The sequence below is a fragment of the Ischnura elegans genome, chromosome 12 (genome assembly GCF_921293095.1).
Source record: "Ischnura elegans chromosome 12, ioIscEleg1.1, whole genome shotgun sequence".
NCBI classification, from domain to species: domain Eukaryota; kingdom Metazoa; phylum Arthropoda; class Insecta; order Odonata; family Coenagrionidae; genus Ischnura; species Ischnura elegans.
The window spans coordinates 44,630,476-44,657,873 of NC_060257.1; the positions used below are offsets into that span (position 1 = coordinate 44,630,476).

General features: G+C 39.6%; 1 protein-coding gene across 1 annotated transcript in view; it reads right to left on the reverse strand.

The window, feature by feature from the left end:
- Positions 1-1,093: 1,093 nt before the first annotated feature.
- The window catches only part of LOC124168978 (protein sidekick), a 238,533-nt gene continuing 212,228 nt past the window's right edge, over positions 1,094-27,398 (reverse strand). Inside the window, exons 31-42 of the mRNA XM_046547402.1 lie at positions 26,771-27,021; positions 25,430-25,647; positions 24,388-24,630; positions 20,589-20,735; positions 18,664-18,885; positions 12,418-12,559; positions 11,419-11,594; positions 10,665-10,794; positions 10,221-10,378; positions 8,968-9,130; positions 5,979-6,337; positions 1,094-4,548 (exon numbers count right to left, since the gene is read on the reverse strand). Coding sequence (XP_046403358.1) covers positions 4,120-4,548; positions 5,979-6,337; positions 8,968-9,130; positions 10,221-10,378; positions 10,665-10,794; positions 11,419-11,594; positions 12,418-12,559; positions 18,664-18,885; positions 20,589-20,735; positions 24,388-24,630; positions 25,430-25,647; positions 26,771-27,021 — 2,638 coding nt within the window. The 3' untranslated portion in view covers positions 1,094-4,119. The remainder of the gene's footprint in view (positions 4,549-5,978; positions 6,338-8,967; positions 9,131-10,220; positions 10,379-10,664; positions 10,795-11,418; positions 11,595-12,417; positions 12,560-18,663; positions 18,886-20,588; positions 20,736-24,387; positions 24,631-25,429; positions 25,648-26,770; positions 27,022-27,398) is intronic.

Sequence of the window (27,398 nt, forward strand, 5' to 3'; positions counted from 1 at the left end):
AGGGAAGAGGCGCTGCCATGATTAGAGTCCATTGACGCCTGTGGGGTAGGGATAGGGTAATATCCTCGCCACTATGTACCAGAGAGTATGAGGGTTCTGGGCGAACCCTTAGAAGGATACAACGCACCGGGGCCGGGAACCAAGCCAGTGGCTTATACGCCCAATCACCCGGGTAGGGGCTGGAGAGGAAGGAAAAAGGAAAGACGCCGCCGCGATAGGAGCCGGTCGAGGCCTCTGGGAAGGGATAGGTACGGAAGGGACAGGACGAGGGAAAAAACACCCCAACGCTATAGAAGCGAAGGGGGCCCTATTATTATTAGCGAAACCAAGCATAAGCAATTAATGCTCTAACGATCTTGGAGGACCCTTCTATGAGGAAGAAGGATCCGTCAATCAAATCGCTAGAGCGCCACTATGTACCAGTAGGGAAACAAAATTACTGATGACATTTAGGTTGAAAATGCACCATTTTTAAACAATGGAAACTTTTCAACAAGAGCTCCAATTGGCCGCAAATTTGCCAGATGCTCTGGAGAGCTCATGATCGCAAATGCTTTGGCTGATGGAGATCAAAATGCATCCAAGGCAGCTTGCTAGTGCAGTGGCAGTGCGGCAGCCTTCAGCTAGTCGTGCCAGAGGATCCAGAAACAGGGCAACCTCGTGGCCAATTGAAGCACTTGATGCAAAGGTTCTGTAGTTTGCAAATTGTGTGTTAACGACCTAACCATCGTCAGTAATTTTGGTTCCTACTGGCATCAGCTATCCTGTGTAAAAATTTGGAGACAATTTTTCTCTACCCTGTATAACCAGAGTTTTAGTTTTGGATCATTGTCATCATAAATGTTTGACTATTTTTAAGCTGCTAAAAATGTAAAAAAATCCATTGCTGAAAAATGAAGTGAACACTTGAGCCGTCCATCCTTACTATGTCCGTTACAAGAACTTGTGGAGGGCCACAAAAAATTCAAATTCCCGCAACTTCTTCAGCCAGTCTCTGAAAAATAACTTTTAAGGGCTTTTTTCATGTTTTTATAATAAAAAATATCTCTAATAGAAATTGGAAGGTGTTCAGAGGCAGAATAAGAGTAAAATATTCTCTCAATCAGCATTTTCGCTGACATTTTTAATAAAATTTGGCAGTGCTACCATTAATCACAATCATACAAAAATATTTTACATCACAAGAGAAGAAGAAATTACCAAGTAAAAGACAAATAGTAATTTCTACCATACGGGAGGTAATAATTACATAGGACGTTCTATCTTTTAAATAGTTTTCCACATATGGCAATCATTTACAATGATGATATGAAAGAGCAGTCTTAAATAAAAAAAACTCTTATTATATAGAAATATCCATTCAATTGCACAGCAGTTACTAGAAGATCATTCACACATGAACGCACTCATTACCTGGTCACTTACCAGAGAAAATAATTTCTAATTAATTACAGGCAGACACATACTTTGTGAACTGATGGAAAACAAAAATACTGGCATTTACGTTAATTGCATAATTGAACGTCACTCTCAACAATTGCATCCCTCTCTTTTGTCTTCATTGTTGAATGTTTTTAGAATTCCATTATAACTGATACATTCAAATATTTCCTGACATGAATTTTTTTTAAATTTCATGCAAATTCATTGATCATGAGTTGGACACAATGTCATATTAAAGTAAGGCTCCGACTGAATAATAATCATATCCAGCATTTGAAAAGATAGTAGAAAAAGTCAAAAATATTTCAAATAAAAGATGAAGATTTGTGAAGCCACAATCCTATGGTTCACAGCATGTAAGCCAGTGCATTATTCACAAGAAAAATTGAAATGACTGGTGAATATCACAATTCATGACACATGTGAGGGAAATACAATTGGCTCAAATATTCTCTTTCACACACCATTACTGCAGATATTTCCTAGTACCCTACACACCAAAGGGCAATGTAGCAAAGACTACCATTAAGATCACGCAACTATCAAAGACATTTCATTCACTCAAAAAGCAGCTAAAGCGAAAGAGTCCAAGCTCTGCATAAAATGACTTGTTTCCGATCATAGTTTACTATGCAGTGATGTAACTCAAATAAAGAACACACGGCTAAAATGACACTTCCTATTTACGAAAATTAAACAGAATCTAGTCTTCATGAGGGAAAAATCACCATCCAACACTTATTATCCACATTCACATCTGTACGAACAATAGTTGGAAAAAGTTATTGCAGTACCTTCTATACTGCCAAGATTAGTTCAAATATTTTTCTCCTCAAACTCAATGGAATCCACTCCATGTCCTTAAGTGCTTGATGAATTTCTATCACAGAATTTGCATTTCTTGATCACAAATGCCTCATCAGAAATACATCATTACATAGGTAAGTTTTTTATGCAATATATATGACACAAAAGAGAATCCTTTCGTTACAAGGATTCCAAGCATTGAAATCAGCACCAAAATCACCAAATGAGATCCTAATGCAGACCTGTGTTTTTCACCTGTACAATTGCACATACTGCCTCTGAGGCAAGTCGTTTCACTCTCTTTTATGATGAGAGGTACACACTCAAATGTCACTTCATTCTGATGAGGCACCTCTCAAAGTTCCCTATAGTTCAATCATATTCATGGCAATGAGTACAAAGAGATACACATCCAGGATTAAATAATGCAATCCATTTTGTAAATTAAGTATAACAGTGACACGAATCAAGTAAAATGATGCCTTTCAGTGACAATAAAATTATTCCAGCATAAAAATAAAATATGTATGTAGCAAACATCGAATTGCTAAATTCAACAATAAGTTAAGAAAGAATAAACAATGTGGAGAACACTTCTGCATACACCAATTTGTTATATAGACAGAAATGTAGTGATGCAGGATGATAGCAATAGGAAAAAATAAAGAAGCATAGGTGATTAAAAATATTAATACCAGGACATTTTTCATAAATATAGAAAATAATAAGAAAATTTCATGATTAGAAACTTCAATATTATTTGCCTTACTTTGCTTCAGGGAGTTCTGAGCCTGAGGAAAGCCGTGTGATAACTGAATCGTAAACACAAAAAAACAAATTAAAGAGGTCCTAGCCATTTAAAATACTAAATAAAAAATTTCTATTATATGAAATTAATTTGAAAGGCTGGACATTAAAATTTCTACACAAATGCAATTAATAAAGTCATAAAAACTTCGACATAATTTAAATTACACATAATCTCCACAGTGTTTACTCCTTAAGAGTATAAGCAGGAAAAACAAACTGCCACTATTTCAATAATTTTTAGCAAAAATTCTTGTGACTACAGAGTCTGCCAACGTCATATAAATATTTCCTCAAGAAATAAATATGCCATTTATATGGTACATAAAATCACATCCCATCCTTCTCACTGAGATCCCATTTTATAACAAACTTGAGTTTTCATAAAGCTTCCTTGCAAACATAGACTTCCAGCTACTGGAATGTTTGCCAAAAATTGCTTAAGCCAGAGATTTACTTCGGCTGCCCTTACAAAATTCATATCTCTAGGGCAGACAGTAATAAGTATGTGAAAAAGAAAAAAAAGAGACCTCTGAATCGGCTATGAATAGAACTCAGATAACAGCAATTGTAACCCACTGTTTACTGAATAAAATCAGCTTCTTTCCACAGCTTAAAACTTTAGCCCGATAACAAGTAAGTACTGTTATCAATGAATCTCTTTATGTCAAGCCTTAGAGGGATGAAAGTCACCAATTCTAGAGGAAAAGGCACCAAATTGAAAAAGTATTGAGATTAAAACAACAGCTTAAAAACTGAGACCAACGTATAGTGAGAATTAATTAAGTAAAATATATCTGCCCAACTATTCCCGAATAGAATGTGAAGAATGAAAGGCATCCACTCAATAAAATACTCATTGCCATGCAGAATTTAAATATCATACGGATCTGTGATTGTTTCATGGGTCTACAATCCCAAATTCAGAGTTTGCTCCATGAACACTTCAGCACAGATTACACAGGAATCCGAATAAAGAGAATGCCTTGTGCAATGCAGCTTCAGATACACACAGGGATGTTTTTTTTATTACAGACGCACAGTTTTGGGAGAAGAATTGTCTCACACAAAAGACGAAAAGCCTGGGAGAGGTGCACGCGACCTTGCCATATTGTTGAGAACTATGCGCCCTCCATTAAGTCCGGGTTGTTGTTGCTGGGGGAGGGGAGGAGGTATTGCGCTGCAGTCGGACGTCTCCGACTTGTCGATTGGAGGGGGGAGGGGAGGAGGGGGCAGAAGAGATTGCGCATGGAGGTGTTGCGCATTGTGGCTTCGTAAGGCGTCCCTCATCAACTGAGACTGTTGCTGCTGAACGGAGGACGGCCTCACCACCGGTCTCTGCCGTTTCCAAGACTGACGCAACGAGTCATTGACGTTTGCGTAGTGGTTGACAAAAGAATGATCCGGATCCTCCGCTGGCGACGTCTCATGTGGCACTGAGGGACAGTCAACCATGTCTGAACCCTCGCTCAGGTCATCAGTCTCTGAGCCCTGGAAACATTAAGAAAAGCCATGAATTCTTTTTCTCTAAGGCAAAACAACATGCTCCTTCAGAAAGTTTCAAGCCAGTACTACAAAAGAACAAAAAATATATTCAACAAACAAGATCAGGAATAAATAAATAATTTAGAATCGCACAATGCATTATAAGTCACGAAATATCTACAATTTTTAATCATCGTAAAAGAATAGAAGACCAATTGAAATTCAAAAATGGTCAAAATGACTGGTTCGGCACTTTTAGTTTTAAGCCTGAATCACATGATCAATTTTTCCATTCCTTACTAGGAAAAGCTCCGGAAGTCCATTGATGCCAGAAAAAATTACCATTTCACAGAATTATTTTCCCCGATGGCTCCAGGAATGGAAGTCCCATCCCTTTTCCCATCACTTGGCATGTCCCTTTTTTCCTCTCTAAAACCTTAAAGCACTACACACATTCCGACCAGACCACCCAACTGTCGGGACCAACTACATTGGGAGCGACGGTTTGAGGGTGTGTAGGTCTGTTGCCCGACAAAAACAGTCGGACACGACGGTCGGGTGGTTGGTCCTGTCAGATCATCCAACCGCCAATTGTTCTACCCCGATTTCTGTGGCGTTGCAACGTCTGTACCATTATCTATCAATTTGAGGTTTGACCTTGCCAAGCAACTCCATAAAACACACTTTGCCCATCCACAAATAATTTCAGAAATCATTTCCATCCCATTCTCGAAGTAAATTCATAATAGTGAAACTTTAAGTATCCACTTCTTCACCCATATTCTTCTCTTTTTTTTTATGTCATCAATGAGAACTTAATTGGCTAAAGCCAAACCCACTTTTTGATTTTTCGAAAATTGCAGAGCAATAGCCAACACAAGCCGAAACCAACTTCAATCCACACAATCACGTTGTGTGCTAAGGAATATTTGGTAAGTTTGTTGGGTGGATCGGTTGGGCATCTGTAGAGCTGGCCCCGACAGGGATAAGGTCAGGGAGTTCGGTCGTGTCGGCTGATCGGGTGGGAATGTGTGTAGCACCTGGCTCCATTCTTCAGCAATCAAAATAAACAGCTGCTAACAGCAATTGTAAAGCCACGCTTGGCTTTTAATTGAATGGCGGAATCAAATACAGAAAGAGGCAGAATTAGCAATGAAGAAAGGGACAGTCGAAATAACCAATTGATTCAGAAAAGTCATGGGTAAAGCAATCACTCCTATGGGTACTCCATGAGAGTAAACTATAAATGTTAAACTTTATTCTCATGGAGATCAAACATTTCCACAAGATATTGCTGGACACTGTTGATTACATTCTTTTGAATCCTGAAAACCTATCATTGGAGATATCCATTTGAGGGATAGAAGATTGATCATGTGATTCAGGTTTTAGAACCAGCCATGAACATTTAACAGAGTCACGAGAAGGTTATTTACCTGAGAGTCAGTAGAACTCATTTCCGAGGGCTTCTCCGTGAGACTACTGTCGTCCGGGTTCTCGTCGTAACCCTTAGTGCTGCCCTCTTCCTCCTCTTCTTCATCCTCGTCTTCACTGTGGTATGCTACAGAAGCAGGGCTCGGACGAGGTGGCGATTTGCCTAGCATGGGCGTGGGGCCTGACGCCCCCAGACAACTTCCACCGCCCACCAATGCCCCCAGGGCCCCCTTGCGGCCAAGGGTACCGCCTCCTCCACCCCCACCTCCCCGCCTCATCGAGTGGTACATCTCCATGGCCAACTCCTGTCGTTCCTCCATGTCCATACGCATCGACTCCTCCAAAGTCTTCTGTGCCTCTTCTGGAATGGATAACAATATTTTAGTTAGTTTATTAATACAATAGAGAATATATATTGCATCTCTCTGGACTGTTTGTTAACCATGATTGGCAATACAATACGCTCTGAGATTGCTCAGTGAATTTAATTAGCGGCCTAATTTTGAATTTTCTAACCCTTCCAACTGGATTTAGGGAGACACACATGCCCCCCCAGACGCTTAAAACATAGGCAACGTTATTAGAATGGTTTTCATTTCAAGTTTGTTTCGTTTTGTGTGTTTATGGAGCCTAAATCCTTTAATGTCATATTAATAACTTTCATATCAAAATAAAGAGAATATTTTGTACAGTACTTTGTACATGTGTATCTTGTTTTTAATTTCAAGTACAAAGAGATCGTTTGCCTGCCAGACCTTCATGCCTCCCCAGAAAAAAATTCCTGGATCCGCCCTTGTTAACCCCTCAACGCTATCATGCGTACCCAGTACGCGCCCTTTCAATTTCGTATGCCGCCGTCATGCGTACCCAGTACGCTTCCTGACCTACTGTATATAATATTTTTTCTCCGCCAGATATTGCATGTTAAATTAAAACTAATTACTCTACCATTCGAAGCAATTTTTTTCCTCTCCAATAAAATATCCATAACGGCTTTATGCCTTCAAGATGTTTTTAAAATGCTTCGATAAAATTCCGTTTTAAACCAGCGCATTGACGACTTCGGTACAAAAACTCAACGCCTTCCTTCGACTGTTCTATCGTGAAAACTTCCGCCTATTCTGCTTGAGAGTCGTCAAGAGGGGTCAGCTACTTTAGCTTGAGATACGGTATCTTCTGAGCTGAATGCCTTCTCTCCGTCTTCTGCTTGTTTGTCGTCACCTCGAGCCCCAAGTGTGTTTGGCCCGCCTCATTAGTCCTCATAAGCTTAGCGTCCTAGGCGAAGGGGCCATGTGCTTCGCTCTGCATTTATTTTTTTATATTTTTTTTCTGGACAGTAATCAACGAAGATAAGATTCCATCTAAACAGTCAGCATATACCAGGGCCCCTTCGAGATATTTTCTCGTCTCTTGAGGGAGCTTCTGAACCACGAGCTTCAGTCCACTAGAGTCATTCATGCTGTGTGGTGTTCTTTCAGGCAGTGTGTTGAAATTCTCATCGGGTGTACTACCTGTAAGTGGTATTTTTTTATAATTGGGGATCCTACGAAATGGGAATAGCATTGAAAGGCAAAAAAAAGACTCGTAAGTGTGTTAGGTTATAGTAAATTCATTGGTGGGGTGAATTTCAAGGACCTGTTATTGCATTCGTAACTAATGGAAAGAAAACGCCATTAAAAGTGGTGTATGAAGTTATTTAGGAGACTATTGAATGCGGCAGACCTAAATTCATATGTTGATCATAGGAAAAAAACGTATAAAAATTTGACTTATCATTGGTCGAGGTAATATTTTTGAAATATCAAACGTCATACGAACTGTTTGGACATGGCCGTCACTCATTACACAATTTAGTTCCAAGACTCACAGAAATACATTTCCTAAAAAAAACTCCTGCAGCTGGGAAGAAATCAAAGTTTCAAAGGAGGTGTGCAGTTAGTGCCTAATATGGGAAATGAAGAGACTGCGTGTACTGGTGTGAAAAATGTGCAGTAGGATTATGTTTGGAATGCTTCAAATCATGTCACACAATGCAGATTTTCTAAGGTAAAATCATTTGAATATTCACATGTTGACGTTTGAAACATTAGCATGTGATTACCTAAATGAAATGATACGGTAATAATGGAAAAAAGTCAGACAAGTGGGCGGAAAGGTAAATTTCAAGTAGACAAAACGGGTAATCCTATCGAAAGTATCCGATATGTTATGACATTTTCAACCCCAAATAACTAAATTACATCATATAATTGTATTTTATAAATGCATGGAATGTTAGAGATCTCGTTGCTTAATCGAAACCAAATTAAAATCTTTCGATATTGAAAATTTATTCATTAGTTTATAAAAGGAGATACATAAAACAATAAATATTTTTTCAAATCGCTCGAAAAATTATTATGTAGTAGCGCATTATATTACGCAAGTTTACTAAAATTTTCAACGATACTGATCGTATATTACGAAAGATATAAATTATTGAATGATAGTATGCCAAAAAGGTGAAGTCATTTAAATCTCATCCGGCCGCTGAGATGGGATTTAATTAAATGCCCGCCGCGCTTGAGGGGTTAAGGGAGAACATGGGTAACCAAATGGAGGAAGTACACCTCTTTCATTTGGAGAGATCTATTTCCTTCCTTACCAAATCTATAAGGGTTAAAATTGGGACATTAGTTAAAAGATATGTCACAGTCAGAGTACAATCTTCCAGGGTTCACAAATTGTAAAGATATTTGCTAATATTGAAGGTTTTGAGCTGACAACATAATTTGCCTTAAGAAAGCGTCGTCAGCTGGAACGTAGGTTTATCTGATAATTCTTAGTCCACAGTGAATCTAAGGAAACTTTACTCATGCTATTCCAGGGTAAGTGTAACATCATAAAAGCCACTCTTTCTTTCTCTTTTCCTTCAGGAAATATTAAATATCCTCTCAAAGAAAGTATGTATGTATGTACAAAATCCCCAAGAACTAATCATGTGATACTCACGTTTATACTTGTAGCTTTTACTCTTGACGCACAGAACTGCAATTACAGTGATAATGAGGATAAGTGAGGTAGCAGCTAAGGCCACCATGAACCAAGTCTGACGATAAAATGGCTTTTGCTGCAAATATCCATACTCTAGGTAAAGCTTTGAAGGTGTCACAACCTGAAATCGAAAAATAAATATCAATTCCTCAAGTAAATAGAAAAATCCACTAAATAATAAGGGAAGATAGTTTTCGTGATTTCATCGCACCTACCCAAAGCAGCTTCATAAAATGCATATTTTTTCCCCATTCTTTACCTCTGAATTTTGTCATATCCAAGAATTTTTAAAATCGTATTTCCGCTCATTGGAGAAAGAAAAGTAGAGAGTTTGTGTAATAGTTTACTTCCTCAAGTGTGCAGAAAACAATACAGCTAATTCTTTGTTAATATTTTCACGGGTACTCGTCATGTTAAATAAAAGCTTTTGGGCCATGTCGCCACGTCAATTTTTGGGTGGCCCCAACGTTTCCTAACCAATGCTGGTTACTTTCTCAAGGGATTCTGTTAACTCAGAATCTATCACAGGATCCCTTGAGAAAGCGACCAGCCATAGATCACAGAATCCTTGAGAAAGGAACCAGCTTCGGTCGGGAAACGTAGGGGCCACCCAAAAATTGATGCGGCAACATAGCCCACAAGTTTTTATGTAACATGACAATACGGCTACTACACAACAGAGCAGTTTGTCTCCGGATATCCCTGTTTTATAAATATACTCCAGTTATAAAAGACAGACCCAAAATAAATGTCCAAAGCTATTCATAAAATTCATCTCATATAGGTAAGAACCTGATCAATTTTCAGTAGCAGCACTTAAAGTCACTATAAGAGTGCCCTTGCCTAAAGAGATGAGCATTCAGCTATGGAATTCTTGGTTCATATCTGTAATAAGCCAATTTTCCCCATACAATTGTATTCAATGATCTAAATAAATTTTTTTTCACATACCAATAAATAAATCATGTTCCTCCCTTCTTTATTCATCAATTGATAGCCAATTAAACGTATACATTCCCGTGAATTTTATATGGAAACAAATATGTTAACACTATGTTATGTAAAGCAAGGCACAGAAAAAAGTCGCACTTGAAAGCAACATAAATTTTTGAAAATAAGAAGTCCAAAATTGTTCCATGCATTTGTAAATTTTTTAGAATTATCTTTTACAGCCTTAAACTCAGTAAAATAATAGTTAAAATGTAACTCACAGCATCATCAGAGTAAGCAGGACAGCTGACTCCATATTTGTTGTGAGCGATGACTCTAAAAGAATAAGATGTGGACGGAAGGAGATTTTGATAAGAAATAGAGTATTCCTCCAGTGGGCCATTGCCAGTCCGTACCACTGTCTGCCAACGGCCATCCTCTGAAACACAAGTCACAGACACCAATTATAACAACACAGTACTCTAACAATGTATACACAGAGCAAAGGCGTCTCTCCATGTATACACAGAGCAAAGGCGTCAAAGTGAAGTTTTTGTAGCTAACCCACAGATCAATCGTGAGTTAAAATTCTAACAAGAGCTTTGCCACCCCTCCAGGGTAAGGATATTAGTGATTTTTCAAAAAGTAAAGTTTTCAGAGAAGATTATATAGCATTAATTTTGCAAGTTCACCAAACAAAATTATTAAATGACATCGAGGCTTACCATTACGCTGGCTCTCTATGTAGTAACCAAGGAGAGGTCCTTTTCCAGATGGCCCATTTCCCCAGCTGAGACGGACCGAAGAGGCTGTCCTTGCCACTGCTAATCCTCTTGGAGGAGTCGGAGATCCATCCTGAAAAAAATAAAATAACAGGATAAGTAATCCACCAATGAAAAAAAGTCGTAAAACCATAGTGGACCCAAAATATTTTGAGAGCCAATTTTAAAGTTTTGTAAAATAGCTTGAAATGTCAACTCTGCAATCTTTTATTTCATTTAATTATTTTTGATCTTGCTACAATTTACAAGAATATTCTTCCAAGATAGTCTAGAATTCAAAGAGGGAGATAATTTCAGGTTACAAGCCATTTTTTTCCATCCATCATCCCATTTTTAATGGGAGTTGTGTTAAGTAAGTTAAAAGTCCTCACAGAAAGGAAAATGATCTTAACACTGGAAATACTGCAATAAGACCTGACTACTCCTGGTCTTGCATTTTTCATATTATTGATTAAATAGTGAGTTAACACTTTAGAGATAACAGATAATGCAACATATATGCTCAAAAAATAATATTTGTAATTATTTTGCCACTTAGTCATGTCATTTTACCCAATTGAGCCCCAATATAATTTTCTAATCTGCTCTTAGGGCAACTTGCATAGGAATCAACACCCAAAATCACCTTTAATATACTACCTCAATCTAACACATGATTTTAAGGTTCCACTATTCTTATCCCATCTTTTTCACTCACCTGAGGACCAGTGGTGACATTTGCAGAGATGGCCGGACCAATCCCTGCACCATTTTGCACCTTCACAGTGAACATATACGTTGCCTCTTCCTCCAATCCTTGAACAAGCAACCAATGGCGACCAGCGGTTGTGGCACTTCCAGATGACACCACTTGTTTAACCTGCTTGCTGAATCCTGATTAGAAATAAGATGGAAAATATTAGGCATGATTTTACTACAAGTCACAATAATTATGTATATAGGGAACCCCATTACTTTACTTTGTATTTCATAGTGGCCACGTGATAACCCACAATTCACTATGCTTGGCAGTTGGCTTAAATCAGTAACCATGAGTCCATGTGGTGTAACGATTCTCTTTGCGTTTATAATAAATATTATGTGAACCTACATAGTGAGTATCCAAAGTCATTAACCAATATTACAGAAATTCAACACCCACTGCAGCTATTGATAAAATTAAAATAATTGCTTAACATTATCCTATGGCTAATCGATACCTCCACTGCAAAAACACTCAACAATCGCCCACTGAATGAAATCCGCTCATCTAATACTATTAGGGCTACTAGATGATTGGATTTGATTTGGTGGGCAATAGTTGAGCATATGTGCAGTGGAGGTATCATAATATCAACAGGCCTATATCTCAGGTTCTCTTTTTTGCTCTGAGTTTTTTAAATAGTGCTTGCTCATTGATGAGAGTTTTTTTCAAACAATTATATGGCTCAACAGAGTTGGAAATGTGAAGTGAACATGAAAAATTGACGTAGAATTTGAGTTTTTCCCGGCGTATGCTCTGCAGAAATAGTTCTTGGGTTTCCAAACAGGTGTGGATTTGGGTCACAGCTCTCAACGTTCATTCAACCCCTGAAGACGATGGTGGACTTAGTCATCAAAACGTTGGGACCTAAATCTACACCAGGTGGGAAACCCAAGAACTAATCCTTAATGAAAAATTGACACTCAAAAACATCTTATATGGACGTGGACTTACGTTCATTTGGCATTCGTGTCTCATATGCCACAACATATCCAAAAATCTCGCCGTTGGGATTTTGAGGAGGATCCCAGCCAACACGTAAACTATTCATTGTTATCTCCGAGAAGACAAGTGGTCCTGGAGGGCCAGGTATGCCCTGAAAGTAAAAAAGAATAGCATAAAATGAAACATTAATTGTAACTCTGCCGTAAAATTTGAACATTCACCTATAAGTTAAAGAAGTAATTTGCTAATAAATGTTACAGATTTTCAAAAAGGAAGTAGAAAAAGAGATTGATTTTCTTACAAAATACAGCTTTCTCAACAACAACTTAACTTCATTGGTCCATTGGTAGAAAATTAATTTGAGGGAGTAAACTTTGTCATTTATTGTTTTACATGGATTAATATCACTTTTAAAACATTTAGGTATTTTCCTTAGTGTATTCCAACGATTATTCTATGGTTTTATGTATTTATATTGTGACGAAAAGCCTCGTCACGGCGCATTCTGCGTCCATCTCTTCTCCCCGATTCATATTGGCGCGCGGCAACAGCGAGTGATGAGCGACCTTCTTTTCTTTTTCCTATGTTGTCTGCTAGAATTTAGCATGTCTTTTGTTTTGTAATGGGTATATAAGGCCCGGTATTGTGGGATGTGGGGTTGGATTCCTGAGAAAGCGGCAGTTGATCCGCTAGAGAAGACGGAGGTCAGCTGTGACAGTGCCAAGGTGGGGCGACAAGACGGGGCTGTGGCAGACGAGGGCTACGGCAATTTCGGAGGTCGGGCAACGCGACCAGGGGAAGGGCGTGCGGAGAGAGAAGCGTGGAGTACAGCGAGACACGAGAAAAGTGTCCTTGCTTTTTCGTCAGGACATCACGACATCGTCCAAGGATTTGCGGGAGGTGGTTCCCCGCGATCGACGCATCGTGACCCGGCGGCCAGGATTCGGACCCGCCGTCTTTGACACTTAAGTACTCTAAACCCTCTCCCGGGACGGGGAAATAATCCCGATCCCTCCCCCGCTCCAGCCAGCCCACGCGCCCTGTACGAAGAAAGTCCCCCAGTGTGCACGTGTGTCATCCTAATACTCATGTGGCTTCTGACACAAACTCACGTCTCTCTTTCTCGGTCTAAAGACCATTTTTAATTGTATCACGATTCTCCCGTTCTCGTCATCCCTTCTGGTTGACGTCAGACTCATTTTTGATTGAACAGAACGTGGAGCATGTAACATTTGAAAGTAGAACGACGAACATTACTCATAATTGCCTTTGAAGTGCAGCAAGATTTCGAGTGCCCGTGTCATAGCAATCTCTGAGAGTATACAGTGTTATTTTTGTCCATTTTTGTTCATTTACCCCAATAATCATCTCATCCCTCATTTACTAGATATAAGATTTCTCTTTCTTTTTGTGTATGGCATATTTGCTTCATTTTTATTTTTGCAAGTGTATCATTGATGTCTCGCCCAATTCAGCATCACTATTCCATCCCTCATTAGCGTTTAAGGACAGAAGTGTTCGTTTATTTTTCCCTAATAAATTTTTGTATGACAGTCATTCGCTGTGTACGAGGTCATTCATCCCCTTGCTGTGCCATTGTGTTTAATGCCGCGAGTTCCCATCTTGACCGCGAGCCCCAGAACCTACGAAAAATTAAGAACTCGGATAATAATCTCAGTTCGACGGTGCATGGCTCACGGGAGTGTACCGTCACATCTGGCGCCCGACAACGCGGGGCTCGATCAGGGGAGAACTTGCCATTTAATGTTAATGTTCGTTTTTGATGCCACGAGGTTGGCACGTGTTGATCAAACGGCGTGTCGGGAGTGTACCGTCACATCTGGCGCCCAACAACGCGGGGCTCGATCAGGGGAGAACTTGCCATTTAATTTTAATGTTCGTTTTTGATGCCACGAGGTTGGCACGTTTTGATCAAACGGCGTGTTGGGCGCGTACCGTCACATCTGGCGGCCAAGAACGCGCAGCTCGATCACGAGAAAACTTTCCATTTAATTTTAATGTTTGTTTTCGATGCCACTGTATTGGCACATTTTGATCATTCGGCGCTCGCGTCAGCTATTAGTGCATTTCACCCATATGAATGCGCGTGACCACGAGCCAACTCGTGATTATTATGTAATTGGGTTCAGGTTAGTCGACCATTTGTTAGTTATAGTGTCACGCCATTGGCAATCCATTCTCAAGTTTGAATCCGATTGTGTGTTTTTCTTGTACCATTGCGTTGTCGGTTTTCTTTTCTATTTTTTTTTTTTTGGTGTTTGTGGCCGATGAATGGTGGTCTACGGGTCGTTGGGGTATCCCTTTGTTTTATTCCTGCTGTTTAAGGGGATTCAATTATGGATACGTCCGACGATAAGGCACCCGCGTTTACCGTGTATCGGGAGGTCGCGAACGAAGTAGACGACTCCGATGACAAGAGCGTGAATTCAGAAACCGATGATTTAACTGACACATTCCGGGGAATGCTGTTAGATACGCCGGGTTCTGGCATGAGTGGGCAACGTAAAACACAGCGTGAAGGTGACGAGGGGGGCGAAGCCAGCCGAACTGAATCGAGTCACGATTCTAATGATGATTATGTGTCTAATAAAACAATCTTATTGATGTTACAAAATATGAGCGCTCAGCTTAACGCTAATAATGAAGCCATACAGAGCATGCGCTCTGAGATGAGTACAAATATTGAAGCATTGCGTCAGGAAATTAATCATAATCTACGACAGGAAGTTAGGAGTTGTCATGATATTCTAATGCAGGAAGTTAATAGTTGTCATGATATTCTACGGCAGGAAAAGTCCGTAATTAAAGATAAACTAAACAATGGTGAAACTCATTGCCTAGAAAAGGTGAATGAGATCGCGAAAAATGATCGCGATGAATGTCTAAGGGTGGTTGATTCACAAGTTGAAAACCTAGAGGTGCGCACAGACGCTCTAGAACGCTCTTATAATGACATTGCAAATCTTAAAAAGCACGAGGAAAATGCCGTCGAAATAGACGAACGCAGGGTAAAATCGCTCGAAGCGGAATTTGAGGCATTGAAGGATAGCGGCACGCCAGTAGCAACGGCGACGTTATCAAGTGAGTCATTGACGAAGCCCGTGTTCTCCGCTCGAGACACCGATCACCCGATAGCGTTTTTAAAAGAAGTGGAAAATTGTCTCTCGAGGATTACCGTTCCGGAAACGATGAAATCAAAAATGATTTTTACTGAAGATTCGGAAATCGGGAGGGAAAATTTAATTTTGATTGCCACCCGCCAGTTAAGAAAGGCTGGGTTAAAAAGAAAGCGTAGTCAAGACAAGACCCATTCTAATTTTCATGTCAGGGATTTAGTCTTGTTAAGGACACCTAAGGTGTCTGATACCCAGCTTGGGTTGTTTCATAAGTTTTTTCATTTGCTCTCGGGTCTATTTAGAATCTCAAGTTTAGTTTTTAGTTTGTTGCTCGTTCATCTGGCTTATTCTTTCCGCGATATGCATGGATTCATCTCTTTCGTTTGGACACATCTTTTTCATTCACCCCTTAGGAAAGAGATGCATCCATGCAGGGGGGCGATGTGACGAAAAGCCTCGTCACGGCGCATTCTGCGTCCATCTCTTCTCCCCGATTCATATTGGCGCGCGGCAACAGCGAGTGATGAGCGACCTTCTTTTCTTTTTCCTATGTTGTCTGCTAGAATTTAGCATGTCTTTTGTTTTGTAATGGGTATATAAGGCCCGGTATTGTGGGATGTGGGGTTGGATTCCTGAGAAAGCGGCAGTTGATCCGCTAGAGAAGACGGAGGTCAGCTGTGACAGTGCCAAGGTGGGGCGACAAGACGGGGCTGTGGCAGACGAGGGCTACGGCAATTTCGGAGGTCGGGCAACGCGACCAGGGGAAGGGCGTGCGGAGAGAGAAGCGTGGAGTACAGCGAGACACGAGAAAAGTGTCCTTGCTTTTTCGTCAGGACATCACGACATCGTCCAAGGATTTGCGGGAGGTGGTTCCCCGCGATCGACGCATCGTGACCCGGCGGCCAGGATTCGGACCCGCCGTCTTTGACACTTAAGTACTCTAAACCCTCTCCCGGGACGGGGAAATAATCCCGATCCCTCCCCCGCTCCAGCCAGCCCACGCGCCCTGTACGAAGAAAGTCCCCCAGTGTGCACGTGTGTCATCCTAATACTCATGTGGCTTCTGACACAAACTCACGTCTCTCTTTCTCGGTCTAAAGACCATTTTTAATTGTATCACGATTCTCCCGTTCTCGTCATCCCTTCTGGTTGACGTCACTCATTTTTGATTGAACAGAACGTGGAGCATGTAACATTTGAAAGTAGAACGACGAACATTACTCATAATTGCCTTTGAAGTGCAGCAAGATTTCGAGTGCCCGTGTCATAGCAATCTCTGAGAGTATACAGTGTTATTTTTGTCCATTTTTGTTCATTTACCCCAATAATCATCTCATCCCTCATTTACTAGATATAAGATTTCTCTTTCTTTTTGTGTATGGCATATTTGCTTCATTTTTATTTTTGCAAGTGTATCATTGATGTCTCGCCCAATTCAGCATCACTATTCCATCCCTCATTAGCGTTTAAGGACAGAAGTGTTCGTTTATTTTTCCCTAATAAATTTTTGTATGACAGTCATTCGCTGTGTACGAGGTCATTCATCCCCTTGCTGTGCCATTGTGTTTAATGCCGCGAGTTCCCATCTTGACCGCGAGCCCCAGAACCTACGAAAAATTAAGAACTCGGATAATAATCTCAGTTCGACGGTGCATGGCTCACGGGAGTGTACCGTCACAATATGTTTATATTATATATTCCATGGTTTAGAATATTATGACTCTTTGAACATGTTATGGACATAAATTTTTCATGACCTTTTAAGATGTGAGAAATATGATTACAGAACACTTTCTGTATCGAAAAAGCTTTAATCCATAACTGTTCTTAATGTTATACACATTGCCAACATCAAATTACCATTTTGGTAGATTAATTGTATTTTCCTTGACCTTTTGCGCTGAAAGTCAGGTGGAGTCGATTGGCATTTTCATATGCAGAAGACTTGACATCGGGTATAGCTGACATGGATTTTTTAATGCAAATGTTCAGACGCTACCTATAGCTGGCATGAAGATGGGAAGTGACCACTGAGGTAGCAATTGTTGGATGCATTCAGGCCTAGCCTCAGACCCAGCTTAGCGAGTCCTTAGGGCCACTCCTCGGCAATTAAGCCCGACCCTCCCACTCATTTATGATTATCCTCAACACAGGAATCCGTTGCGAAGTGGTTATGTTTTCAATAGTTTTTTCAATGATATATTTTGTTGCATACTACAATTTTTTTATACTTTGAAATGAATTCTTCGTTTTGTTCTGTGCGTAAGAAATTTTTGTCTTAAAAATAACGTACTTCTGGACTAGTAGCCTTATTACCTGGTATTTACTACTTTTTTTGTTATTAGCACTAGCGCTGTTTAAAATTCCACAATGCTTAAAAAATGTTCGTAATTCCTTTAGAAGAGTAAATTATTGAAAATAAAATGCAAAATGGTTGAAAAAACACTGGTAACGCAATAAGTTGACCTTGGTTTCGTGCTAAGATAGGGTTAGAGGGTCGGGGTAAGGGACAGTTGAGTTGGGTCCCACATCAGAGGCCGAGAATGCCACGGTAATTCCACCCCTAAAAAGAGCTCCGGACAGGGATGTTTCAAATATTCTTATGCTACTCGTAGCACAGAAAACGTTTTCCTATTGCAGGTACTGGCAGGAAAGGGTTAATTACTACAAGTCTACAAAGATGATATCACAAATTTTTTCCTTGGTATTTCCACAATATCCGGCCTGAAGCAGTCTTCACAATCCTGTTTTTGACCTAATGGGAAACTGACAGAGTACTGGTTTTCCTAAGAGTAATATGGTCACACTAAACCCATGCAGTCAGTGGCATAGCCAGGGAGGGTCCAGTGGGTCCCCTACCCCCCCTAAATATAAAAATTCAATTATTTTCCTTCATAAAAGAAAACAAAATATTTAAAAATCGTAAATTCACAAAACATTTCTTTAACAAACGAAGTTTTTTCAATTATGAAAAGTTTTAAAATTAGTTTAAAACGCATTACTTAGTACCCTGTCTTTCAAAAATTTTCCCTCCTCATTTTTGACCACCCCCGAACAAAATTCCTGGCTATGCCACTGCATGCAGTGCATACAAATGAAGAAGAGATGTTATAGTTACCTGAAGTGTCTTGACGGTCACAGGAGATGACCTCGGCCCATCCCCAGCTGGGTTGAAAGCAAGGACCTGAATGCGGTACGTCGTGTATTTGTCAAGGAATGCCAGGGTGTGTGAAGTGTGAGAGGCAGGAACCACTTCCAACTCCTCTTCCTCTTCCTCCACTGTTCCTTCTAGCGATTCTTCTTCCGTTTCCTCCTCCATCATCCTTCCATACTCTCCAGCCTGCAAATTCAACATGATATGGACTTAGGAACCCTTTAGACAAAGTTAACAATCAAAGAAAAAACATTTAATCACAAGTGCATTGACAAATATGTATGTTTCTAATTTCCAAACAGGAGAATTTGCCCTGAGTTTAGTTTTATTGTCAATATATTTTCGTTTAATCTTGACATGTCCAGGAGCGGATTCAGAATCAAATTTGGGGAAGGAGGATGATGACCTAGGTTCGGGAGTTAAGATATACCCCTGGGAGAGAGGGGCATTCTACCATGTAAAGTTTTTGTAGGGAGAGCTACACTCTATGATAAATACAACTCAATCTTTTCTTGCATTTTGGACATGCAGCCATGCATTTGCATGTACGCTCCCGTCATTCCTTAATAAAGATAAAAAAATTATTGAACTAATTATAATTAAAAATTTTTGATAAAATTTTGGGGGAGGGGCAAGACCCCTGTAACCCTCCCCCCCTAAATCTGCCCCTGCTTATAGCATTTAGATATCATCTTAAGACAAATAAGCAATAATAATGAAGATGGTTCCATTGAGAGCGGAAGAAATGCACCAAATAAAATCAAAATTTTTACTTGGAGCTAATGTGTTATGCTTCAATTTGTATCTATCAGAATTTTTGCATGCCAACTGCCACACTAGTCATGATGACTGACAATGTAAGTTTGTACCACACCATACCAGTTCTATCGCCATTGGTCACAGAGCAAAAAATCCTAGTAAATATTTGATACTGCTGGCGACTGAGAATGATTATTTGAGTTATGCTTTCCCTCTGATCGAGTGAGGAGGTGTGCCTACCCAGCAGGATGTCCAACAACAGAATTTGAATGACGTGAAGTAACAAACTGTTATGAGAAAACGGCACAAAGGATGAGTTGAACACAATCAGAAGTAGCATAATAGGGTTTGGAAACATGAGACGCATCTATGCACAAACTTTGGTTGCAATCAGTGCAGTCATATGGAAATGCATCACGGACAGACATCCTCTATTACATACACAGATTTCTCCACAGTTTAACAGATCAATCAATGGGGTGGTTTCCTATTATTTTTTTATAACCTAAATCGAAAGATTAATACTCCTGAAGTGCGTATTTCTTGCTTTAATATTTTTAAATGACGATATCTATTTTTTGCGATAAAATGAAAAGGGAAGATTTTCAAGTGCGCGATAACAAGACGGCTAAGTATGAATACTCGGAAAAGCCCGTGTGACATCATTCTGGTTCCGACTGCCGCTGTGTGAGGCCACCTTGGTGCAAGGCTATGAGTGCCGTTATGATACAAGCTACTATCAGGTAGCGCTTGGCTTAAATAAGCATTATTAATACCCAATCAAGCAAGGGAAACTTTCCGACCTTAGGCAATTTTAATAGGTGATTATTAAGAGATGTTTCCCTGAGTTTGATTGGTAATCTCAGACGATGTAAAACTCCTAACTAATCGTATAGCATTTAGGTCCTGGTGACGCCATGTGGAGTGGCATTGCATGGGCACCAATCTGGCCTTTTTCAAATGAGGTTGAAATTGACCATTGACATTCCTCTAAACTGGGATTTCTAAAACCAAATTTGTATATTATGAATGCACTAATCTTTGGTAATGAATCGCAATCAATGCCTTTCATTTCCTTTGATGAAGGAAACTACCCTATTACACAATCATGCTACACAACAGAAGCTCACCTCAAGAAGTGGATCAATGTCTACTGCTGAGTTCTCAGCAGAGATAGAATAGCCAACTTTCTTCCCACGCATTCTCCTGCTTCCCCCTTTCCGTGGCTTACCCTTTGCACCTTTTCGACCAGGAGCCTCCAACACCAAGTAGAATATCTGAAAATATTACATTCCAAATTAAAATTCCAGTACCCAACCTCAATGAACCAGAATAAAAGAATCTCTTATGAGATTCACATATTATATATACATAATAAATAATTAAGCCCATAACTTTGAGAATTAATATTAGCATAACTGATGGCAGTTAATATTCTGTAAGCATGAGTTAGTAGATTAGCTTAAAGAACTCAAGGAATTTTTCATCATATCCTATATGACACAAATAATAAAATAATCTTTCTTTCTTCTGCAAGCATACATAAGTATAAAAATACAATAAATGCAAAAATAACATGAAGGTAATATGTGCTATATGCAATTAGAGATTATTATATTCAGGGATGTTCGTGCAAAAGTATAAATGGGGAAAATAGAAATAAATATATGGGATGACACTAAACATTTCACTGAAAAAGGGGGATGAATATAGATAAGTAACATGAATAGCTAATGGTAAAAGTGATTTTTAGCCTAGAGTAACTACATGTGCTGCAGCTAAATTGTGTTGCAAAGCAATCACAGCAGATACACAACACAACAAACCTTATAGCCAGAGATATCTGACTCCTCCAAATTGTAGATGCGCAAAAGGAATTGAACAGCAATTTGAACACAAAAGGCATAGATTAGTACTGTACTCCCAAATCACATTTTATACACATAATTACTTCACCATATCATCAGTCATTAATCAGCATAACATAAAAAATCAAAAAAGACTTTGTTAGAGCTTTGAGAATTCTCAATTTAAAACTTGAGTTACATTTTAGTCAAGTTGAGCTATCAATTTTAAGTAAAATTTGTCTCTCAATGCATACTATATTTCGCATTTCTTCTGAAATTCACATTCATACTTACGAATGGGTATTGCATGTTCAATACAGCATGCACAATTAGTTGCTCAACCTTAAGGTCATAGCACTGCATAGAAAAAGCTTCTTTGTACAGAGTCACTTGCATAGGTCCAAATTTATCAAGGTCGATTTAAAATGTGAGTGGCTCAGGGCTCATTTTGATGGGAGGCAACTCAATTTGAATTGAATTGAAGGCCCCATTGTTGCAAGGGGTAATAACTGGAAATGTACGCAACACAATTTCCAGCAAATTTATTAACAATATATGTATATACATATAATTAAACAGATACAGTGTTTTTTATCAGCAGCATGTTATTATTTATTTATTTCAATGTTGATGACTACATGTTAACCAAACCAACCCTGCTTCACTTCAAATCCTTGCACAAATTAAGTTTTATTTTCTGTTTTTTCCCATTTTGAGAGACTTAACTCTATATGGGCGAAAGGCTCGTGCTTGGTAGGTAGCCCGGGGTTGGTGGGTGGCCCAGGGCAGGGGCCCCTTTTGCTTTCCCCCTTAGATTCAACCGCAAATATGCACAGGCTTTCAGAAGTATACTATACACCGAAGATGAAATTTGCCATGAAAAATCATTAGGCTCAGCACACATTCACACCTGGATCTCCCAATTGCTGGTCAGGTATGCTACCAGTTATAGCACTAAGCCATGTTCTGCCAAGATAAATCTCAGACTGGGTTAACTTAACAAGGTATTCACATCTTAAGTCTAACTCTGTGGCACAGGAGACAGAAATCGTGCCTACTAAGCCAATGTGGGAGAATACCTAATAAACCCCTCTAGTGTGCATGACTGGGTACAAAGTCACTTGTTCTAAGCAGTGCTTTAGAAAACCTCCATCGTGGAACAATATTATCTACTTATTAGTAGAGATAGACTTATTTTTTTCAACTTGACTTTGAGTAACTTGCACAGCCCAACTATTTAAATTCTATTTGTGTTGGTACAAAGCATAAGTTTGAATCCCTCTTAATTTGAAACTTCAATCCTAATCCATATTCTCCTTGAATTCTCACCTAAATTCTTTTACATTTCACTTTCTAAAGTTCAATGGCAATTCTGCATTATCATTAAGCAGCATAAACAATGACCAAATATGAAAGAACAATTTTCTACAAGGAATACCCGAGTTCAGTTAAATATTTACAGATCCAATATCAATAGAATCTCTGTTTGGACTTCTTGTACCATCTTTTTGCACTAAGATGTGTCATTATCCAACAGATGATTTCAATCAATAGCAATGATTAGATGAGATGTCATTCAACATAAATATAGAAATATTTTTTAAAATGTTTGTTGGTGATGTTTTTGTATCTGAGAAAAATTTATAAGCACTACAAGGGAGCTAATAGTATTTTGTAGCATGACTGCAAATCTAATCCTACGCTATCATTACCATAAGAAAGAGGTAATTGTACATAAATTCCTCTAGAGGTATGCATTAGAAGCCCTTATTAACCAGTTTCATCTAAGGCAAGTGAATTTTTGCACAACATTTTCCTAGTGAAAAGGCATAGTGATTTCAGAGGCTCATAGCAAGTGTCTATTTTAGCCATATCACAGTAACACATCAACTTTGCCACAGTTACAGTTAATGAAACATACATTACAAGGGGCCACCAAATAGTTCATCAGGCAGTGGCGCCAACTCCATGGGGCCTGAGGGGGCCCGAGCCCCCCCAAAAATTCGTTACAGATGTGAGGAAAAAATGTGTCAGGCTTGTCGATTTTCCCCAGAGTCCAGATATCGAGAGTGGAGTGATCAGGGTTCTAATGTTGATCTTATGACTCTTCTAAAATGCATAAAAAACTTAAAATTCACTATTTATAAAATTTACCGGGGCCAGGTCCCCAGTTTGGGCCCCCCCAATATTTTTTGTAAGTCGGCACCCCTGTCATCAGGAATGCAATGGCCCCCTAATCGTAGGGGAAGGGCAAGTTGAATTCTCATGTTTGGTGGGGGCAATGACCCCCCCTAGAATCCCCACATTTTTGCATCCCTGGTTCATTAACGTAAATGGGAAACTAAAAATTTATCCTCAACACTGTTCCATACAACGGGATGGGAGTGGAGTTTCATCTTATCCCTAAAAAATTTTGCGAGGCATTCTAAATCGGAGCACCAAGAATGAAGGTAAATATATGAATATGTGCTAAAATAATGTTGTAAATTCAGCAGCATACATTAAATTGCCAGTCTGGTTGCTTGTAGGGGCCAGACCTCCCCTAATTGTGCTATAGGGTGAGCTGATTGTTCCCCCTTCCCAGTTGTCCCTGTGGATTACATGGTGACTCTAGTAAGTTTAAGGCCAATTCTGATACATTTCATGACAGCTTTCAACTTCTATTATTGGCAGAGAACAGGGTTGCACCACCAGAAAGTCTCGGACATCAACTGACTCTACCTATAGTATCTACATCATCTATGCAAAATGTCAACTCACATTATTTTGGGCATTTGTCATGACGTAAGAAATGCAGAGAGAATGCAAACATGTTCCTCACCTAAATATTTGCCACATATGAAATGTTAACAATGAATATATGCAGGGGTGGATACAGAGAGGGACAAGGGGGGGGGGGGGCTACAGTTACCCATTTAGGTATCCAATCTACACTAGATGAAATGGTAATTATGTTCAGTTGTCGAATATATTCAGGAGTGGAGAGCATCCTCGCCTCCCCTCGTCCCTATCCTGGATCCGCTACTGAATATATGTACACTCGAGAGGTGGGAAGCATTGCTAAATATAAGTTCAAGCTCACCTTATACCCAAGCAGTTCTCCGTTGCGGGTTGCAGGAGCTGGAGCCTCCCATTCCAGGGCAACCTCAGTGGGGGCAAGGGCCGTGGCCTTGAGGGCCTTGGGCTCCCCAGTTGGCACGGCCTCACCCACATAGACGGAAGCAGGGGGAGAAGATGGAGGGCCTTCCCCCTGGCTGTTGAACGCCAACACCCAAACCTCGTAGGTCACATCTCGCTGGAGGCCTTCAAGGACCAAACGACCCACCTGAAGAAGTAAAACAAAACACAAGACACCTGATGAGACTGAGCACTTATCATGATGGGACTCGCTAATGCCACACTAACCCTCTTACAATTAGTGCCACCAACTTGCAGAAGCACTGGCGAGAAATGCCAAAGGTATTGTAATAGGTCAATTAGAAAGGCATAATAAGCTCCCGAGGCACCATCTGACAATAGTAAAAATTAATTCAATAGGTAAAAGAACTTCCTGCTTAACAAGAAAATGTAGATGTGAAAAAACTTCATATGAAATCAAGAACAGCTAATTCATTAAAAAATGGGGTGACATTAAAGTGTTAGGAGAAGTAACTACTGCAAAGAGACCTAAAGCAAACATTAATTACAATTTAAGTTACCAATGCCAAAATCCAAAAGGAGAACATTTTGAAGAACCTCACCAATAACCAAATGATCATCTCTGTAATAAACCACTGTTCATCCTTTTAAAAATTCCACTCAACCAATGGGGACTGTGACGTCAGGATCCCTAAAATAATATAAACTTCCCTGAAATCTCAATTTGGCATTGCCCCACTTTACTACATCTCTTGTCTCTTAAACTTTCTTTCCTACAATCCCCTTCTTATTATAAACAACACACAGCAAAGTTATTTGAAACAATAAACAATCGAAAACATCAGCCCAGCAAAACAAACATTAACGCATAAATTAATACAATAAAATAACCAAATAACGAAAACATTTAAATAAATAAATTCAAATAAAATTTAAAAAATTGGAGTTACACAAGCCACAATGTTACAGGACCATGAATTACTTACATTAGTCCCTTTGACTTCCTTGCTTGGCACTGGCGATGGGGGAGGCACAGGAAAATCTGCAGTGGGGCGGTAGTGCACCCTGTAGCCCCCTCCCTTTGAGTCACCACTCCACGCGCCACCACCACCTTTGCCACCAGCACTCAGAGGGGTCCAGTCCACACGCACACTTGTTGTTGTGATCGGGACCACACGGACATTCTCCACTGCTCTGCTGGGGGCTGATCAAAGTAAGAGAAAAAGATTAGAGGTTGAAAAAACATTTGATAGCTTAAGAATATAAATACAGGCATCCCCCGAGTTACGTAAGAGATGCGTTCCGGCAGACTATGCGTAAGTCGAAATTTACGTAAGTCGAACCTTTGCGTTGGCGCTTCAGAGATTGCTGTATAACAAGTTGTATCGTACAGGAATGAGCGCAACCACATACGCCACCACATCCATCGCTAGAACTGCAAATTTTCACGTTGATTGCTGACTTGGGATTTATAAGCGATTTTTCTACAGAAATTAATGAAATTTCCTTCGAGGAATGACAAAAATGGGTCACTTTGTTATTTTTAGCACGTAAAAAACTCTATAACTATTCGATATTTTTTCTACCATAGGTTGTACAAGCGAATATCTACTTCTTCGCGCTCGCATTCGAAAATTAACGTAATCATTTGAAATACGGTTATCGCTTACGTAAGTATGGATTTACGTAAGTCGAGACATACGTAACTCGGGGGATGCCTGTACATGGAACTTAAAGCATGACATATCGATGGCTAAGTTCTAACAACACATATCTCAAATTATCGGCCCGTTTGAGTAAAGTATCTTAAACAAAGTGTAATAAAACTAAAAAAAACAAATTACAAGCAAAAAACAACTCTTTGTTTGCAAATGAATGCTTCTTTTTCAGTTTTATGAACTTATGATTTTTGATTTCAGTGGACAAGTAAAAAAAATTAATCGTTTTTTTGCTCTCCTGAGAAGTTGCTATTTTTGAGACACACGTTGTTTGATCTTAGCCATCGATACGGAAATTTCCTGTTTCACATTCATAATCATATAACCCCACTGCGTGCAGGAAAACAAGAGGGCAATGCAGAATAAAAAATTCAGCCTATCAGCAGTTGCCAAGCATGCCTGGAGTGAACCCGGATATGACATGAAATTTGACGGAGACAAAATCATCGCCGTAAAATTAATTTGATGCCAAAGCAAAGTCAAACTTAGTGCAGAACTTTACTACTAAATTTCTTTGAATAAAACCACAATTTTATATCTTAGATTATTACAGCACAATTTTGCCACCATTTTGAGGAATTTTTACTTCACATAAAGAGCATGACTCACCTGCAGGAAGAGTCCTAACAACTTCAGACCGAGGAGACCAGGTGCTATGCCCCATGTCGTTGGTTGCACGGATTCGGAATGCGTAGCTCGTGGCTGGCTGGAGTCCTGAGGCAGTGAGGGAAGTGGCTCCACCTTCGACCCTGGCCCCTAAGGGACCCCCTTCTCCAGGGCCCACCTCCACCCAAGGGCCAAACACAGTCCCCTGGCCATCCTCACCCTCCATTACCTCACTCCTCTGCACCGTGTAATACCTACAAGTATAAAAATGAGCTCTCATTATGAATTAGTAGAGGTGCTTGTTTTCCCAATGCATGATAAAAACAACAAATTAATGCTAATTTTGGTTGCTTTAATGAAATACCACTAACTTCAACAGTTTCAGTAGGCAACACAAATTTTTTGAGATTTTCATTAGGTTCATTGCTTTTAAAGGAAACAAAATTGTTTTCAGTGTAATTTAAATAAAATTTACAATATGCATTTGCCATTTACATATTTATTGTCATGTTTCTGTTCACTCTTTTATGTTCAAATACATACATATATGCCAGTTCATATATGGCTTGAGTTTTTCATTATCAATTCGTGCAAGTAAACTACTACCTAAAATACATGTTGGAAGTTTTGC